Raw genomic sequence first — 20,872 nt, 5'->3', positions numbered from 1 at the left:
TCAGAAAATCAGGCATCAGTTTCTAGTCCTGGGATTCTGAAGCAAGGATTTGAATTTTCTGAGTAAAAACTGACAGAAAAGGTGACAAACAGACACTAGGAAATGAAGATAGCACCAATAAAATCCAGTCCAACTAACTGGATTCTGGCCATCCAATGACTTCATTAAACTAATTCTGTGGTCACGTTCTTGGCCATTAAACCACTCTTTGCCTGCCTCTTGTACCTACCAACTCACCCAAATCCCATTTCTTCTCATCTAATTCCCCATTCTTTTTTCAAAAAAAGGTCAAACTTAACGTCTTTCGGAACTATCTGTGTGCAAATAAGGTATTCTAATTTAGTAAAAATTGTGGGAAAGATGTAATTTTAGTGTATATTTTTAAAAATACGTATATATTCATATGCAGAGAGCAATCTTTAGTGAACTGGCTATGAATCATGTGAAGCAGGACAGGAACCCTAGGTGTTACCTACCCTGCTGATGGAGATTGGGCTACCGAGGTACAATGCAGTACATGCACATTGTTTACCCAGCACCCACACAGGGCTCATTAGCACATACAACAGGGTGCTCTGCTCCTCTGGGCTTACAGGTTAACTCAAAGTCAATAACTGCGGGGGTGAATCTCACATGTAGTGCAGATGTAAGCCTTTTTAAAAGTTGTAAATATGACTAAATGGCTCTTACCTCTGTTAAAAACGTATTAGAAGGTCTTAAACTTACTCCACAGTTCATTAATCCACAGTTCATTAATCCTTGAGTTTATCCAAAGATAAACTCAAGAAGAGCAATAAAGTTCTAAACTCAAGTTCTAATGTTTGCTTTTGACTCTTCCCACATATCAAAAAAAAGCAACGTAATAACTTAATGTAGGAAGAAAGTTGCCCAGGTGCCACGGCAAGAGACTGAAGGCACAATCTGTCGCAGTATAATAAATAACTGATTACTTAGTTATAGCAATGACACTAATTAGACTTAGATTCAATCACATAATCAATTATATAATTAATATTACATCATTATTATCTATTAATCTTTGCTTTAGTGTAGGAACATTTCAGTCTTACAGTATAGACATAATCCAGTGAAATATAATTCGGAACTGAAGGGACATTGTAAGAAGTAATCAGGAGGTGAGAGTAAATGCCTTGCATTAATGCTGGCACCTGGGAAGGTGTGTGTTCCTTAGCAGGCAGGCCTTGCGGTAACGCCAGCGCCAGCGTCTAGGGAGGTGCCTGTTACTTAGCAGGCCGTAAAGGGGAGTTTCCCTTTCACTGGGGAGTTTCAGAGAAAGCTCTGCTCTGCCGGCTCTTGAGGAAGGTCTGACACTAGCCAGGCCGGCCCACAGACATCCAGGGGTTTTAACACCTCTCCGCGGTGCTATGCTCCGATGGTCACCATCCTTGTCCACTTTCATGTTCCATTTTCCCATCCGATGCTCCCTTGTAAATTCTTAGAGGCTGTGAGAATTAAGAACAGAGGAATCCTAAAAGCCTTTGATCTCTCTGATAAGTACATAGAAAGGTACTGACATATATGCCTCCCCTCCTTGCAGCAGCTACCTGAGAGAGAGGGGCCCTCTGTACTGTACCCATGTGATCCACTGTACTATACCCATGTGATCCACTGTACTATACCCACATGATCCCTAAACTGTACCCACGTGGCCCCCCATATTGTAAGAATGTGATTTGCTGGACCCCTAAGGATCGTGTCAGATGAGTTACTCTCCTGGCTCTGCCCTCCGCCTGTATACAATAAATACCAGTGCGTCCAGGCATTCGAGGCCACTGTTGGACTCCGCCCCTTCATAACAGTGGCCCCGAGTCCAGCTGAATTCTCTTATCTCTGTGTTCTTGCGTCTTTCTTTTCTAAGATCTATCATCTCTGCACACAAAAGAACACCCGCTAGACCCTGTGGGGCTGGAACCTGTAGCTTAATGCACCATCTCTTACTGATAGAATTAATTTATCCAAAAAGACCCACATTTACAAAATTTCTAACGATGTGCACAGACTAAGTCTCAGAAATAGTTCTTAAAATGGGGTAAGGATAGCCAGGTATGGTGGCACGTGGCTGTAGCCCCAGCTACTTGGGAGGCTAAGGTGGGAGGATCACTTGAGCCTGGGAGGTGGAGGCTACAAGTGAGCCAAGATTGGGTCACTGTAACACCAGCCTGTGCAACAGAGTAGGACAGTCTCAAAAAAACAAACAAAAAACTCATATTCTTGGACTAGAGGTTGTTGTTTAATATAAATAAATAAATAAATAAATAAATAAATAAAATGGGGTAAGGCAATGAGTTATAGTTATGTCATCTGGGCAGAAGGTATGGAATATGGGAAGGAAAATCTGGACTTTTTTTGGCAGCCACAGAACCTTCTATTATGGCATGCATATTGAATCTGAACACAGTTTACTTCTGTGTTCCATCAAAATGGGACTCACTTTATTCTATGCCTTCAAAAGATTAACACTACCCTGAGTCCAGCCTCACTGAGTCTTAGGATGGCCCTTCAGAGTGAGTCTGGTGGAACCCACAGCACAGCCAACCCTACAGCAAATCCCAACTCTCTTCTCTTCTCCAGAGTTACTCTAGAACTACATCAGGCCTGAGGTCTGGTTCTAGTTCATCCACCATTTGAATTTAATGCCTTTTGTAAAAGTGTTAACATAAATAAGATTCTAGTTTTCCAAAAAAGTCTATGTACAAAGGACCATTTTCCAACACACTATGCGCTAGTAAGGCTGTCATCATAGGCGGCTTTCTTTTTTAGCAAAGTAGAGCATGCATAAAGAAGAGATGATGTCATCTGGAGAAGATACTCCTGCTGCCAATTACTCAGCTGATCTCCATGGATGGAACCAGATATCAAGATTCAAGAGAGCTTGCCCAGATTTCTTATTCTACTCCCAAGTAGACAAGAGTGTTCATAAATGGTTACCTCCTTGCTGAGGGCAAAGGTCCAGTGGTGCTTGCTACAGGACAACTAAACTGACAGCAGCGTGCCCCCAAGATGCAATAAGAGGGTAGCGAGACCACAGGATTATCATAACAGAAGAAGAGGCAAGAGCTACATACAAAAATTTTATATGATGGAGTAAGACATTGAGGTTGGGTGGTTAATGCTAGTTGCTGTCCTCCCTTGCAGGCTGTGTGGCAGAATGAAAAGAGCAGGATTCTCTCCCCAGCCTCACCTGCTATTACGCTCAATGACCTTGAGCAGTTTCCTCATTCGTAAAATAGGGATAATGATACCCACCTGCCTGGAGTGCTATGAAGATGAAAAAGACAACTTGTATAAGGTGCCTAATCTAATGCCTAACACAAAAGGGGCATTCAACAAATGTTAGCCTCCCATTCCATACCCTTTCCTTCTCCCACTCTCTCCCAACTGCTGAAACTCACATTTTCTCTTCTTCCGTCTGGTCAAAATAACTTGGAAAACTTCACCTTGGTATACCCAAACACCACTGACCTCCACAGAGCCACCCACATCAGTTCTCATGGTAACAGACCCAGAGGCTGAGTCAGCCTCTACAGCTTCCGCTCTCCCCGTCAAAAGGACAAGTTTTCTCTGGAGGTTGTACAACTTTGATGAAAAAAACTGTCATGGGAACAGGCAGTACAGAGAGAACATTTCACATGCTGTCTCAGGCATCAGAAAGTTGCTGTATCATAGCCTTCAACATTGCAGGGGATGCTGCAGAGATTTCACAAAGGCTTTTGAGCCAAATGTGGCTTCTCATTAAAGCTATACTGGACACGAGCCTTCCTCTAATGAAACTGAGCATCAACACTAATCAGGAAACCATGGCCAGGTGTGGGTCCAACTCCTAACACACCAGCTAGTCCCCAGGGGAAGAAAGAAAGCAGGACACCACACAATGGTCATATAAGGAGCTTCGGGTGAGGTGCAGAGAAAGGAAGAGCTGAAACAAGGCAAACTCAGCAGAGTGGGTCATCCAAAATGCCTCTTCCTTCCTTTCCACTTCAGCTGGGCTTTTATATAACTTTGGTGTTATGAACTCAAAAGTATGTCACAGGTGTGTTCCTGTTTTCCCTCTTGTTTAGATGAAAACACCAGGCAGAAATGGGTATAGTTAGAATAGAAACAGTAAATATTGGAAATGGGGTAAAAATAGGGTTTTATAGCCAAACTGAGTTTTTAAAACTATTTGTATTTTATTTTCTTTTTAAGTTTTGTATATATTGATATTTCCAGGCAGTTGTCAAGAATCAGTGCACTGAACTGAGTGCATCACATTCTCAAAGAACAGGTTATTTGTTAATATTTATACTGGACTTCACAGCGTCCAAAGCACTATCTCCCATGTTGGCAATTAGATCCTAATGGTATCCCTATAAAGTAAGACAGGTATTAGTATCCCTACTTTTATTTACCAGATGAGAAAAGTGAGGCTAAAGAAAATGAAGTGATTTTCCCCAAGGTCTGACAGCTAGTGAGAAAGAGTTAGGACACAGAGCCAGGTCTTCCCACACCAGGCTGCCTCTCCCCAATTTCCCTGATCACATAGCATGGCAGTTCTTACCTTCCAGTTCTTCTTTTTCATAGTGAATGTTGAGAATTGTACTGGTCCCACCCTGATCCACCACAGCTTCTTCATCTGGTCTCTGTTTAAACACAAATGAATAGTCACAGTAATACACATACATCATTCGAATATACAAACCTTGTGTATGCCAGATCTTTTTGAGATACTTAGGGGGCAAACACAATGGTTTACATGTATTTTTACATTTGAACTTCACAAAACCTTTTAGAAGTGAATATCGCAGCCATTCTCTTCCTCATTCTGTAAATGAGCAGACTGAGACTCACAGACATTAAGTAATGATCCCAGGGTCACAAATGTCATAAAATAAAGAGCTAAGACTGAGCCTAAGTCTTCTTTTTTTTTTTTTTTTTTTTTTTTTTTTTTCACTTTTTAGAGAATGGGTCACCCAGGCTATATTGCAGTGATACAATCATAGCTCATTGCAGCCTTGAACTCCTGGGTTTAAGCAATTCTCCTGCCTCAGCCTCCAGAGCAGCCGGGACTACAAAGAGATGTCATGAGCCCAGGGCTTGTGGCTGTAAATCTCATGACTTTTCCACCTCCCCACTCCATCTACACCTCTGTAGAACATGTTGGCATTTTGCAAGTGCTGTGAAGGTTGTCCCATTTTGTATAGATTAGTCTGTCCGGCCTCTTTGCAGCATTTGAGCCTGTTTGCCACACTGTCCTTGAAATTCTCCATCCTGCTCCTCTTATCAGGTCTCCTCTGACTCATCCTTAGGCCTTTTCTTCCTCTGGTAATTTCAAAGAAAGAGCTCTCTACCCTTTGTTTTCCTCACTTGAGACTTAACAGTTTCAACTGTAGTCTGAAACTGTGGTTCAGTCATTGATAAGCCACTAGGATGCCACACCTCAAGATCCATGTGTTTAAAACCAAACTAACTTGCCTTCCAAAACTAACACCCTGTGCTCATTTATTTATTCCTACCAATGGCATCATCATTTCTTAGCCCACGGGTGAAATTTCAAAGTTACTTATTCATCCATTCCACATGTATGAGTGCCTACCATATGCCTTCAGGTAGCTAGTTCCCTTTTCTTACCGAGTCTTCCCTTGCAATTTCTCTAAAATATTAATTTTCATCTCTCATCCACTCTTCCTTACACTCTCCAACCCTTTAAATCATATTCGGCATTTTTTTTTAGTTCTGGAACCACACCCATCTTCTTTACTTAGTGTTGCTCTCTCTTCCTGGAACTACCATTCTCTCCCTGCCACTCCCACCCACACCAGCAGAAGCTAATACTTATTCATCATCTCTGATCTCAGCCTCAACACACTTACTTGAAAGCCTTTTCTGATTACCCACCCCCACTTCCAAACTAGGCTAGGTCCTCCATTTACATATCTTCAGGGCACACTGCAATTCTGGTGGTAATAAAATGTCTTGGCCGCTGAGCATGGTGGCTCATGCCTGTAATCCCAACACTTTGGGAGGTCAAGGCGGGTGGATCACCTGAGGTCAGGAGTTCAAGATTGGCCTGACCAACGTGGTGAAACCCTGCCTCTACTAAAAATACGAAAATTAGCTAGACACGGTGGTGTGTGCCTGTAGTTCCCCCTGCTCAGGAGGCTGAGGCAGGAGAATCGCTTGAACCTGGGAGGAGAAGGTTGCAGTGAGCTGAGATTGCACCACTGTACTCCAGCATGGGCAACAGAGCAAGACTCCATCTCAGAAAAAAAAAAAAAAAAAAAAAAGTCTCCTTTGCTCCTTGAGGGACTACATCTGTCTTCCTCACCACAGTATCCCAGCACCAAGCACAGACTTTTCACATAATAGGTGCTCAATCAATCTTTGTTAAAAGAATGAATACATAATTCTCAAAAGATAAACAGTCAACAAATATATGAAAAAATGCTCAATGTCACTAATCATTAGGGAAATGCAAAGCAAAACCACAATGAGGCATCATTTAACTCCGGTTAGGATGGCTATTATCAAAAAGACAAAATATAACAAGTGCTGGCAAGGATGTGAAGAAGAACGAACGCTTATACACTGTTGGTGGGAATATAAGCTAGTATAGCCACTGTGGAGAACAGTGGAGGTTCCTCAAAATAGAACTACTATATGATCCAGTAATCCCACTATTGGGCATTTATCCAAAGGAAAGGAAATCATTATATTAAACAGACATCTGCATCCCCATATTTATCACAGCACTATTCATAAGAGCCAAGATATGGAATTATCCTAGATGTCCAACAACAGATGAATGGATAAAGAAAATGTGGGCCAGGCGCGGTGGCTCAAGTCTGTAATCCCAGCACTTTGGGAGGCCAAGGCAGGCAGATCACGAGATCAGGATATCAAGACCACCCTGGCCAACATTGGTAAAACCCCATCTCTACTAAAAATTTTAAAAATTAGCCAGGCGCGGTGGCTCACGCCTGTAATCCCAGCACTTTGGGAGGCCGAGGCGGGTGGATCACAAGGTCAAGAGATCGAGACCATCCTGGTCAACATGGTGAAACCCCGTCTCTACTAAAAATACAAAAAATTAGTTGGGCGTGGTGGCGCGTGCCTGTAATCCCAGCTACTCGGGAGGCTGAGGCAGGAGAACTGCCTGAACCCAGGAGGCGGAGGTTGCGGTGAGCCGAGATCGCGCCATTGCACTCCAGCCTGGGTAACAAGAGCGAAACTCCATCTCAAAAAAAAAAAAAAAAAAAAAAAAAAAAAAATTAGCTGGGCTAATCCCAGCTACTCGGAAGGCTGAGGCAGGAGAATTGCTTGAACTCGGGAGGCAGAGGTTGCAGTGAGCCGAGACAGTGCCACTGCACTTCAGCCTGGCAATAGAGCAAGACTCTATCTCAAAAAAAAAAAAAAAGAAAAGAGAATATGGCATAAATACACAATGGAATACTATTTAGCCATAAAAAGGATGAAATCCTGTCATTTGTGGCAACATGGATGGAACTGAAGGACGTTATGTTAAGTGAAATAAGCCAGGAACAGAAAGTTAAACATTGCATGTTCTCACTCATATGTGGAAACTAAAAAAAGTTTATCTCATAGAAGTAAGAAGTATAAGGGAGAATCCCAGAGGCTGGGAAGGCAAGGGGAAAGAGTATAGGGAGAGATTTGCTAAAGAATAAAAAATTACAACTATATAGGAAGAATAAGTTTTAGTGTTCTATACTACTGTAGGATGACTATAATATAGAGTTTCAAACAGCCAGGGGGAAGATATTGAGTATTCTCAACACAAAGAAATAATAAATGTTTTAAATGATAGATGTGCTAATTACTCTGATCACAACACATTACCTGTATTGAAACATCACTATGCACCCCAATGAATATGTACAATATTACTTAAATATTGTCAATTGCAGGATAAAATTAAAACCTTTTAAAAGAATGAATATAAAGCTACCTATCTTATTAATACGCTGAATCACAAGACTCTGAATTAATTCCAAAACATTCTTGGCTGATTCCCTTGCCAATCTATTTCCCTTCTCAAACCTGCAACTCCAACCAAGCTGACTGATCCTGAGAGCACTGTGCACATTCCTGCCTTCTTGTCTTTGCTCATATTGTCAGGTCATCTAGTCACCTAACATGCCATTTTCCCAAACTCTCCAGCATACTATATCCTCACCTTCTGTATTAGTCTGTTTGCGTTGCTATAACAGAATACCTGAGACTCGGTAATTTTTCAAGAAAATAGGTTTATCTTGGCTCACAGTTCTGCAGGCTGTACAAGTGTGATGCTAGCATCTGCTTCGGGTAAGAGTCAGGAAAATCACAATCATGGCAGAAGGCAAAAGGGAAGCAGTGTATAACATGGCAAGAGAGGGGGAAAGATAGAGGGGAGGGCCCAGACTCTTTTAAACAACCAGATCTTGTGTGAATTCATAGAGCAAGAACTCATTCATTACTGTGAAGATGGCACCAAGATATTCACAAGGCATCTGCCCCATGACCCAAACATCTCCCAACAGGCCCCATCTCCTACACTGGAGATTACATTTCAACACATTTGGTGGGGATGAATAGCCAAACCATATTACCTTCCTTCTAGATCCCACTCAGATTTCCAGCTTACTGTTCCAAAGTTACTATTTTGTAGTTTTCATCTATGCTCCCAAATAAGGCAACTCTGAACGTAAGGCAATCTATTTTCCCAATGAGAAGATTCAAATAAAGTTTTTGAGGCCAACTTGAATGAACAAACTTTTAGGGAAGTAAATAAAATAGTCTAATGTCTACTTAGAATATTTTATTAAATTTTATTTATTAATATATAATTTTAAACATATAAATATAATTTTAATATATATAAATATATATATAAATATTATATAAATATTTAAAATTATATATTATTACTAAAATTATATATTGCTACCACCATGGAAAAATCTCCAAGATATAATATTAAAAAGCAAGGTGGGGAAAACTGTTTAATTTGCTACCTTTTATCAAAGAAAGGGTGCTGGAACATAAGCGTTTGCTTACATTTTAAAACAAATAGGTCAGGCTCAGTGGCTCACACCTATAATCCCAGAACCGTGGGAGGCCAAGGCAGGCTGATCACCTGAGGTCAGAAGTTCAAGATCAGCCTGGTCAACATGGTGAAACTCCCATCTCTACTAAAAACACAAAAATTAGCCAGGTATGGTGGTACAGGCCTATAATGCCAGCTACTTGGGAGGCTGAGGCAGGAGAATCACTTGAACCTGGAAGGAAGAGGTTGCAGTGAGCTGAGATTGCTCCACTGCACTCCAGCCTGGATGACAGAGCAAGACTCCATCTCAAAAAAATAAATAAATAAATAAATATAAAACAAATAAAAGAAGAATAAATCACAAAAGATTTTTTTTAAATAGTTACCTATAGAAGAGGGAGGGAATAAGATAGAAGACAAAAGATAAAAGCTAGACTTTTTAAAATATACCTTATTGTGTAAATAATGTACATAATGTGGAATTTAAAAATTTAAAGCAATTCCCCAAAATCAAAAACAAAATGAAAACAAAGGTCAATTTGATGGTATCAATTCCAAGAGAAATTATTCCAAGTAACATTAAAACATAATAAATTGACTGAACATCCTTAATGGTATATACTCTAAGGACAAAGAAGAATTTTAAATGATCTTAAACTGCTTTTTGGTTATCCTACTGTTGCTTGTAGCGTTGGTGTTGGTATTCTGAGGCTGTTGTATGTTGTGAGATAAAACAAATGAGCAGCTATGTGAACTGATTCTGTCACTCCCAATATGGCTGAGGACTGGGATTTTCGGCAAAGGAGAAAGGAGATAGTTTTTTGTGTTTTTTTTTTCTTTTTTTTGAGACGGAGTTTCGCTCTTGTTACCCAGGCTGGAGTGCAATGGCACAATCTTGGCTCACCGCAACCTCCGCCTCCTGGGTTCAGGCAATTCTCCTGCCTCAGCCTCCTGAGTAGCTGGGATTACAGGCATGTGCCACCATGCTCAGCTAATTTTTCGTATTTTTAGTAGAGACGAGGTTTCATCATGTTGACCAGGATGGTCTCGATCTCTTGACCTCGTGATCCACCCACCTCGGCCTCCCAAAGTGCTGGGATTACAGGCTTGAGCCACCCCGCCCAGCCCAGGAGATACAGTTTTAAGACAAAAGGTAAATAAGAGCCATGTAGTCCTAAATTTGAATTGGAAGTATCAACAATAATGTATAATGTGTTTTTATTTTTAATGTTTTTAAATTTACAAATTTATATTTTCTAGCTCTGCCCATTCAAATACTTAGAAAAAAATGATTAATCAGTAGCATTGAGTCTAATTAGCATCTAGATTATAGTCTCTTAAAATACCATTTTGTACTAAAAGGAATCAGAGCCCCTTGGAGAAACGGCTAATCACAGGTCTCACTCAGGAAATGTACAAGGTAACTCTAAAATATCTTGTTATGTTAGATAGTAAGGAAGCACTCAAAGAGAATTAGGGTTGTGTCCAAAGGACTCAGAAGCCAATTTAAAGGGGTCTCTTGCTAAAAAAAAAAGGCAATTTGAGTATCAATAGGGTAATACCTACAACAGATTGACCATGTCAATATGTTAAGATTGATTGAGTTCACTTGAAAAGGTCATTTTTATTGATTTATTCATTTATTTATTTTTAAAACAGAGGTGTGGGGAGGGGGTCATCTCACTATGTTGCCCAGGCTGGTCTCAAACTCCTGAGCTCAAGCGATTCTCCTACCTCAGCCTCCCAAAGTGCTAGAATTACAGGCGTGAGCCACCACACCTGGCCTCACAAGGTCACTTTTAAAATTAACTAATGGTCACATTTGGAGGATAACACTAATAAACCAACTTTCATTACTTTGAAAACTGGCAAATAATTTATCTGGGCTTTCCTAGATAAATTGTACCATAGAGTGGTACCACAGAGAAGATGAGAAAAGGTTCTCATTATGGAAGAGAATAAATGAAAAGGGTATGATGGAACAAAACCATTTTGAAATCCCTAATGGATTACACTGACTTTCAGCAGCCACTAACATGGCAAAGGATAGACAATCAGACATTGTATGCCTCCTAATGGAAGACGATGTCACCACCCTAGAGGTAATCTTACCAAATAAATTGTCCCTGAATCTGATCAAGCCTCTAAATCCAAATACCAAGTAACTGAAAGTACAATAAAACAGCGTTCCTTGAAAAACAACACCATGTGAATACAATCAGCAAAATGCAGACTCTGTCCCCTCAAAAGTTCTAGGAGGATGAGTATTGTGTCTTATATTCATCAATACGTACCCAGCACCCCGTACAATGTCCAGCACATGGTAAGTATCCAATACATTTCAATGAATGTTTATTAGTTTTTACAAACTCTTTGATATTTGAGCAGATGTTTTCTCAGAAAACTATATATATAAATAATTATATATATGAATAATTATTCATGTTGGTTCCCCTACTGGTTTTTAATATTCAGAGGATAGGAATCAATTAATTATAATACTTGGTACTGTCTTCAGACACCTGACATGGCAGAGAACACAGTGGGAATCTAGAGTAACAGAGGGAGGGACAGAATGAGAGACGATTGATTTCTTGACTCTAAAATTGTAACTGCAAAATATGAAGACCAAGGTCAATCATCTGAAAAATTCAGGTTGAAAAACTGACTTGCTGTTTGTTAGTTTCCTTAATTTTGATTGGTTAACCACAGCCTAAATTCACTGAATAATTGTTCATCCACTTTCTTTGTCTTGCCAAAGAAAACAGAGCCACTGTCAATAACCATTAGCGAAAGCATTTGAAAGGTCAGGCTTGAATGTGAATGTGTGGACTTTGTTTGAATCCTGGTTCAAATAAAGCAAGTATTTTTTAAAAAAACTATAAGGTACTCACATAAATTTAAACAACTGAATGAACATTTGATTATATTCGGAAACTACTGTTTTTTTTAAGTATAATAATAATCTTGTATGTTTTGGCAGTTATGTTGTTTAAAATCTTTAGGGCTGCACATTGAAATTTTTACTGATGAAATAATATGTCTGAGATTTGAAGCACTGATGAAGACAGATGAAACAAGATTGTGTGGCCAGGCTCTGTGACTGATGCCTATAACCCCAGAGCTTTGGAAGGCTGAGGTGGGAGGATTGCTTGAGGTTAGGAGTTCAAGATCAGCCTGGGCAACATAGGGAAACCTTGTCCCTACAAACAATTTCAAAGATTAGCTGGGTGTGGTAGTATGTGCCTGTAGTCCCACCGACTCTGGGGAAACTCAGGTAGAAGAATCGCTTCAGCCCAGGAGTTGGAGGCTACAATAAGCAGTGTTTGCACCACTGAACTGGCCAACAGATCGAGACCCTGTCTCAAAAAAAAAAAAAAAAAAAAAACACCAGATGGTGTGTTCATTGTTGAAGCCATCATATCATGAGTCCATGATGATTCACTAAGTAAAATCTCTCTACTTTGCTATATGCTTGAAATGTTTCATAAATTTCAAGCAAATACAAAGTTTATTTGAAATCATTAAAAATGAAAAGAAAGGAACATCAAGTCTCTTTGGTCTGTGCTTGCTGCAGATTCCTCACCAATTGGCTATTATTTCCTCTGATACTATCATTTATTTATGGCAAAAAGGATCTCTCAATTGGGGTCCATGGATTTCTAGGGTGCCTGTAAATGGACTTCAGAGGATCTGTGGGAATATGTGTGAATGTGCACTTTTCTTGGGAGAGGGTCCATAACTTTCATCAGACTGCCACAGGGGCTTGTGACTCAGAAAAGCCTAGAATCATGAGAAACACAATATATAAGCTTAGGAGAAAAAGGAAAAGAAGGAGGGAAAAAAGGGAGGAGTGAACTAGAGAAAAAGCCCTATTTCTGGGTATCCTCTTTTCTGAACTTCCTCTTAGTTCACTGATAATGACCCACTACGTAAATGTGAATTGACTTGAGTGCCTACCTCAAGGACTAGATAGATAAAAAGAACTAAGAGGGTAAAATACACATTAAAATGCTGAAATTGCAAGGCAAGCCTTGAGAGAGAAAGCATTGTTATGAGCCTTGAAAAATGAATGAATTATAACTGAGTAGCAGACCAGATTCTCACTTACAGTAAATGGACAAATTAAAAGGCAGGGGCAGAGCTGAGACTTACATAATGGCCCCAGCTCCTGGAAGCAGCCACAGAGGCTACAGGGAACAGAGAAGGTGGGGCACAGAGCCTACCTCAAGCTCTGTCTCTAACATACTTCCCCTGATGTTCCTCTCTGGACCTGTGTAGTGGTGGACCTGCCCAAATGAATCCCACCTCCTTTCCTGCAGTATGTCTCAGGCGTTTTACCTCAAAGAGCCCTGTCATCTTTTTCAGTATTTTCAGAGAGTATATACAATACCATTCTACTTCACTCCCACTGCTATCCCTCCCTGCTGACACCCCCGCAAAAAAAGTGTTTATTAAGTTCCAATACATTCAACCATTTAAAAATCAACAAATATAGAAATGATTTCCAGGGAAGGGGGGGATTGTGGTTTGTTTGTTTTGAGATGGAGTCTTATTGCCAGGCTAGAGTGCCATGGTACGCTCTTGGCTCACTGCAACCTCTGCCTCTTGGGTTCAAGCAATTCTCCTGCCTCAGCCTCCCGAGTAGCCGGGACTACGGGCATGCACCACCACACCCAGCTAATTTTTGTATTTTTAGTAGAGACGGGGTTTCACTGTGTTTACCAGGATGGTCTCAATCTCCCGACCTCGTGATCCACCCACCTTGGCCTCCCAATGTCCTGGGATTACAGGCGTGAGCCACTGTGCCTGGCCATTTCCAGGGTTTCTAATCAGAAAACCAAGGTGATACATTTATATACCTAGCATTGTGTTTTACATATATTGCCTCACTTAATCCTCAAAACAGTTCTAAATAAAGGCTAAGATATCACAATAGCTAAGCGGGATAAGAACTCTGATCAAGTCTGTGTTCCTTACCAATATTAATAAGTCAGTATGCTAAGATTGCCAAAAGCAAAGAACCTGGTCATTTAGTCAGATGGACGAATCATGGAATAATGCCCACAGCAAAAATAAGAATAGCTTAAGATCCACATTATTACCTTCTTAAATCCTTAGTCCTCCAGAATCCTGCCCCCCAAAATGCCCTTTACTGACCAGACCTCCAACAGTTCTTCATCTCCTTATTCATTTCTATCTTCCTCTTCATTCAGCAGAGCCTCTGAATGCTGGCCCTTTGGAGAGCCCATCACTGAATCTGACCCATGGGTCCCCAACTCTGCAATGTTCTCAGTTACTTTCTCACTGAATGAAAATACTCTATAGCCAAAAAAAAAAAAAAAAGTTCCATGAGGACTCATGAAGCTGTTCCAGACTTCCTCTTCTCAGTGGCCATGAGCTCCTGAATACCCATTAGCTTCCCATTCTGACCCTTCAGCAGTCTGCTAGGGGCCTAAAATTCAAAAATGGCTCTGGTTTCTCAGTGACTCTTTTGTTGAACCCCACTTGGGAGTCACTGCTATTCAGTATAGATTACTAGGTAGCACACTGTAATAGAGAGATTTGTAATCTTCTAAAGGGATGCACGTCCTAATCCCTAGAGTTTGTGACTATGTTCCCTTATAATGGCAAAGAGGAATTAAAGTTGCAGATGGAAGTAAGGTTGCTAATCAGCTGATCTTACAATAAAGAGACCATCCTAAACTATGAAAACCATAATGTAATCTCAGTGTAATAACAAAGATCCTTAACGTGGAAGAGGGAGACAGAAGACTAAAGACAGAGAAAGATGTGATGACTAAAGCAGGTTCTGAGAGATGCCACGTTTCTGGCTTTGGAGATGGAGGACAGGAACTATGAGCCAAGGAATGCAGGCAGTCTCTAGAAGACAGAAAAGGTGAGGAAACAGATATCTCCTAGAACCTCCGGAAAGAAACAGTCCCGCCAACATTTTGATTTTAGTCCAGTGAGACCTTTATCAGATTTCTGAACTATAAAACTGTAAGATGATAAATTTGCGTTTTTTAAGCTACTAAATATGTGGTAATTTGTTATGCAGAAATCAAAAACAAATACATATTACTTCCTGACTACCAAGACCAGGACCAGTATACTTGTTACTACCTATGGGAAACAACCAGCTTCTCTATTATCTAATATCTGTTGCTGTTACCTGGCAGCAGATTTAGAATAGACACGATTGCTTTTCTGTGTCCTGATTACTACCATGACCCTGTCTACCCTGCCAAGGCAAACCATAAGCTAAGATGATTATCTACAGATTTTGAAGGAAGTGAATCTGCCATCTGAATTGTCCCCAGTTCTCTGCTCAAGTCTCTGCTTGGCAAGTCAGCCCACATCTCTCCTGCTGAAGCTCCCCAGTAGATCTGGGAAAACCGGATAAAAAAGATGCCCACAGGTTCCCCAATTCTCACATACGGAGAGAATACCTAGAATGTGTGAGGAGAGGGTGGAGGGGTATGTGCAATGTGGTAAGAAGGGAAACTGCTATCTACAGTTGATATTTTTGTGCAGTAACATTGAGCAAATATTTACTGACTGCTTACCATAAACTGGCCCTCAGAAAAGTTGACCCACTGCCTACAGAGCCATTCATTCCTTGGCTCAGCAAATATTTACTGAGCTCCAACATGTGCCACAGTCACTGGGCACTAGAACCCAGGTCTTCTTCAGAACTCTTTTTAGAGCTTTTTCAGGTCCATCATAAGACACAAGGTGTAACTCTATTCCCATCAGCCATATTTCTCAATTATCACCCACTTGCCAGGGGTTATTATTCTGAAGATTTCTGCAAAATTTTTCACTCTGAGTGGACCCGATCCACATAAAAGCCTTGGTAATTGCCCAAATTTACTTGCTTCCTCATCTACCACTTTCACCCTCCCTGAACTTTCCTTCAGTTCCCAGCACCACTTGGCTCAAATGCTGAGGGTTCCAACTTCACCAGTTTTCTCTTTCAGCACTTTCTTCTGCTTGGTTCTGAAAGTGCTATCAGGAGAACCATGAAGCTACCAGGTGTCCCCAGTTCCAGTCCAAAGTAGGGGCTTTCCTTAAACCTTTCTGACTTCTTTCCTCTATTACTTACCCCCCCCCCAATAAAAGCTCACTGACTCTTAAAATTTCAATAACCAGCTGAGCATGGTGGTCATGCCTATAATCCCAGCACTTCAGGAGGCCGAGGCGGGAAGATCACTTGAGACCAGGGATTCAAGACCAGCCTGGGCAACATAGTGAGATTCTGTCTCTATAAAAAATTTTTTTAAAATAGCTGGGCATAGAGGTTCATGTCTGTAGTCCCAGCTACTAGGGTGAGGTGAAAGGATCACTTGAGCCCAGGAGGTCAAGGCTGCAGTGAGCCAAGATCACACCACTGCACTCCAGGCTGGTGAACAGAGTGAGACCCTGTCTCAAAAATAAATAAAAATTCCGTAACCATCCTCAGAGATCTCATCAAAATGATCAATAATGCAGGTCTTCATGAACTCTTCCTGAATTACACCACTGGCCTCCCTCATTCCAGTCTCTTCCCATCCTGTCTTCCCAAACACTTAGTAAGAGCTTATTCAAAGCCAGGTACTGATATAGGCATCAAAGACTCAGCCCCACTAATGCACAGTGATTAAGGGCACATCCTTTGGAGAGACACAGCCCTGGGTCTGGCAGGGCCACGAGAAACTCTGGCATTTAGAATTACTTAACCTCTTTATTATCTTTCTTTCCTCATTTGGAAAACAATAACAAAGTTGCATAATTCTCAGCATTATATAGAGCATTAAGTGAGGCAATGCACAGAAAACACTTAACATGGTGCCTGGCACATGGCAAGCACTCAATAAAGTTAACAGTAACAACAAAAGGAGCTGTCAGCTGAAAAGCAGAGATGAACATGTATATTCCATAAGTAAGAGTTGGGGAAAGATAGCACTTGGTAGGTGTTGTAAGCAAAGGAGAGCAAGTACGAATATAATAGAATGATATGGGGCCAGACCTTGAAGGTTAAAATGGAATTTTCTAGGCGGAGAGGAGGGGAAAGGTTTTCCAGCTTGAACGCCTGAGCAAAGGCACAGCAGCGTAGAGGGACGAGACGTTGTGTAATGAAGGGATGGCCGTCTGTCGCCCTGTGCCAATCCTGACTAGACCATGAGCTCCTCAAGGGGAGGCACCTGGCTTTGGATACGGGAGCACTGTTCATTCACTCACGCAATTGAGTACCAATTTTATACCAGGCACTATGCTAGATGGTAAGATTTTTCTGCCTGTCTCCTGCCCTCAAGAAGCTTCTAACTGAGATGAAAATAGACAAGAAACCAAAAGAACATTTCAGATAAGTCATATGTTATAAGAAAACAGGATCATCTTAAAGAGAGTACCTGGGTTGAAGGTCAGAGAAAGCCACTCTGAGGAAATGACATTCCAGTTGAATCATGGAAAGTCCTTGGTAAAACAGCATTCTAAGCAGAGGGGATGACAAGAACAAAGCTCCTGAGGTATGCAGGGCTTGCTATATTGAAGAAACAGAAAGCCAGAGGAGGTGCAAGAAAGAGAGCGGAAGAGAGGCAGTCCTGGGAAGGTGGCCCTGATTGGATTCAGGCTTGGTAGGCCATGATAAAAGAGTTTGGATTTTATTCTAAAATGCACCAGGAAGCCACTGAATGGTTTTAAGATAAGACATGGCATGATCTGATTTGTGTTTTTAAATGCTCCCTGCAGCTGCCATGTAGAGAGCAGACTTACAGAAAGGCAAGCAAGAAGGCAGAGGGAACTGTTAGAAGGCAAGGGCAGTAGCTCACATCTTACAAAATAGCACAGCCTTACGATATTTAGATGTGATGCCTGGAACCTCTCTGTTTACATCAAGTTACACAATCTACTCACTTTACAAGGCCTATCTCCACACAGCCTAGTTGGCACGCAGAAGGCTTAGTTGGTCATTGCCAATCAGTTGACTGTCACTCCCCTGAGTCATCCCTATTTCCCTTCCTCCTTCTACCATCATTCTCTTTTCCTCCCTATCTCTCAAGTTCCCATTTGCCCATTACCCGACTCCAGCCTTCATGAGGTCCTACTGTTCCCAATGTATTCCTTTTCTTCTCACCCTACCACCCATGTAAGTTTCACAAACTAGATATAAAGGAGATACTTTCTATCCTACTCCAGAAGTACTCAAGAATTATTAATGTCACACAACACTAACAGAAACCTAAGGGTCATCAAGCCCTCAGTGATACAACCTGTATACATTCTGCATGTTAAGGACACTGTGTCCTCACTTCTGTTCCAACCTATTCTCCCCACCACAGTCAGAGAAATCTTTCAACAGGAAAATCTGTTCATGATCTCAGTTGCTCTTTCAAGCCCTCTCTCTTTCTCCTGGTTAGGAGAGGTCCCTCTCTTCTGGACTTAACCCCCTCCAGTGGCTTCCCCTTGTTCCTCAGATAAATGTCAACTTCCTTGGCATAGGCTCCAAATGGCCCTGTGTGTTATGATCCCAGAACACAGCTCAGTGGGCTGCCACTCACTGTCACACAATAAACACTACTTCACAAAGCCCTTTCACAAGTAGCACTTCGTTTGATCCTCAGAACAACCCTGTGAAGCAAGCAAAGCAGACATTACTGTTCCCATTTTAATCGTTGGGGAAACTGAGATTCAAAGAGGCAAGTGACTTACTCAAGGTCACCAAGTCTGTGTGAGGCAGAGGTAGGATTTCAACCGACAGACTCTAACACTTAGTCCAATGCTTTTCCTTACATTAGCCGCCCCAACAGTTCTAACATCAGTTACTTCACCCCGCTTTTCTTATCACCTGTTCCTGACCCCGCCACACATCCTCAGCCCAGTTTGCAGTCCCTACCCAGAAGTTTTCAGGTGCCTGTGCAATGGGGAAGCGCGAGTCACAAACCGGGTCACCCTATCAGGGATTGGTCCCAGCCTCCACAGTCTTTTCGGAAACCTCCAGAAATAAAAACACAAAGAGAAGACGTGCCCCACCAGAGCAAGGTCCCTGGCTATCCCTTCTGCCCACGTTCGGGCAGGACCACGCGAGGCCAGACGCCGGCCCCTTCCACAGAAAGACGCGAGGAGAACAAGAGGTCGCCGCCCGCCGGCTGTCAGGGCTCCTGGGCAGGCGGCGCCGGGGATGCGGCAGAGATGGGCCAGCTCCCAGGTTCGGCCCAAGGTCACCCTCTCGCAGCCCCGGCCCGGTCCCCAACCGCCCGGAGCGCCCCCTGGTGTCCCGGGCTGGCCTCCCCTCGCCCTCAGGGAACGGCCTGGGAAGCTGGGCTCGGGGCAGAAGGGAGGAGGGTGGGCAGAGGATGAGAAGGCTGCGCCCCGGGGAGGGGCGGGAGGCGCGGGAGGCGGGGCCCTACCTGATAGCTGAGGACGCCGTCCGGCTCGTTACTCCCGGCGGCCGGCATGGTGGAGCCGAACTAGGTCTCCCCCGCGGGCTCCAGGCCGAGCGTCGGCAGCCCGCGCCCTCTGGTCGGGTCTGAGCAGATCACTCGAACGGCGACCCCTACCCCGGAGCCAACGGTCAACCATCAACCGCCGCCGCCTCCATAGCCACCGGCCCGCGAGGCATCTGCCGCAGCCAATCAGCGAGCGGCCTGCGCAGCCAATCAGGGCGCGGATCACAGGAGGACGCTGTCCGGCGGTACCCTGGGCTACCGCGGGGGAGGGGGAGGAGCCGGGGAGCCAACCGCTCCTGGGCCCGGTTGCCGAGGAAACCGCCTCCCTCCCTTCGGGGGCCTCTGGGCGTGAAGGTCCTTCAACTGCATGCTAGAAAATCTCTGCTTCTATTTGCAGCTGCACCTGACCCTTGAAAACTGAGAAAGTGTCGGTTTTCCTATTCTGATTTCATTCCTTGGGAGGTGATGTTTAAATTCCAGGGAAACATCCTTCGCGATTGCAGGAGGAAGTAATTGCGGATGAGGGGAGAGGGCCTTCTAAAATTAATTGTTTTTCCCTGAGCTAATGGCCAGATTAAAGAGCACTAAAGTGAAGAAGGCAGGTAGTGGCAGGCCCCCTCACAGACTTACTATGACTTAGGTCTTCTTCTTGAGTCCCAAGTCAGAAGCAAAAAGCACAGACAGGGTTGAGCCAAGGATGATTGTCGAAGCGATTCCACAAAAAGACTTCCAACTTTTCCAGGAAATGATCTAAGGCAAATTATTATTTAACAATAGAACTACTGACCTAACGAAAGGTTAGACTATCATGAATAATGCATTCAATTTAATTTGGATTTATAATAGAGGCTGGCTAAAATTGAAGCAACCCTCTCTCCTCAAGAAAAAGAAATGGGCCTTTTGTTTCATATGCACTATCATACCAGACTTCAGGTAGGTCCAAATTTGTCGGGGTGAAGGGTGGGAGAGGAATTGTTGCAAATAATTATCAGCCTCCAAAGAAGCTACAGTTGGGGAACATAGTCCAATACATGTTAAAAGTTTCCATCCCTGTTTACCATCCCTTGCACTGGTCCTGAAATTGGAAACAAGGTTGGGCTTCAGTATCCCTGAAGCAGAATTGTACTTCTGATGTCTTATATAAGCCTCATGTCTAGTCTCTGAGTTTTAGTGTTCATTGCCACATACTCCATCCATCTCTTTACTAATCCTGTCATCTTGAATCTGGAATTCACATTCTACCTTCATCCCCATTTTTGCCCATCAAAATGTTAACCATCCTTCAAAGTTAATCTCAAAGGCCACCTCTTCCAAGAAGCCTTTCTTTATTCTGCTGTCCCTGACACCCCTAACAGATGTTATCTCACCCTCCCCAGATTCTCAAAGCACTTCATACCTTTTT

At 42.5% G+C, this 20,872-nt stretch overlaps 1 protein-coding gene across 2 annotated transcripts in view; it reads right to left on the bottom strand.

Moving 5' to 3' along the window:
• SLC4A8 (solute carrier family 4 member 8) overlaps nt 1-19,636 on the bottom strand; it is an 87,910-nt gene extending 68,274 nt beyond the window's left edge. For both annotated transcript variants that reach the window (XM_003939170.4, XM_074402647.1), the window contains exons 1-2: nt 19,432-19,636; nt 4,559-4,640 (exon numbers count right to left, since the gene is read on the bottom strand). In XM_003939170.4, the coding sequence (XP_003939219.1) occupies nt 4,559-4,640; nt 19,432-19,479 (130 nt within the window). In that variant the 5' untranslated portion in view covers nt 19,480-19,636. The remainder of the gene's footprint in view (nt 1-4,558; nt 4,641-19,431) is intronic.
• Nucleotides 19,637-20,872: the final 1,236 nt, after the last annotated feature.

Source organism: Saimiri boliviensis, chromosome 7, assembly GCF_048565385.1.
Source record: "Saimiri boliviensis isolate mSaiBol1 chromosome 7, mSaiBol1.pri, whole genome shotgun sequence".
Lineage (NCBI taxonomy): Eukaryota > Metazoa > Chordata > Mammalia > Primates > Cebidae > Saimiri > Saimiri boliviensis.
Note: the sequence above shows the minus strand (reverse complement) of the source record. Positions and strands in the feature narration are given on the sequence as shown.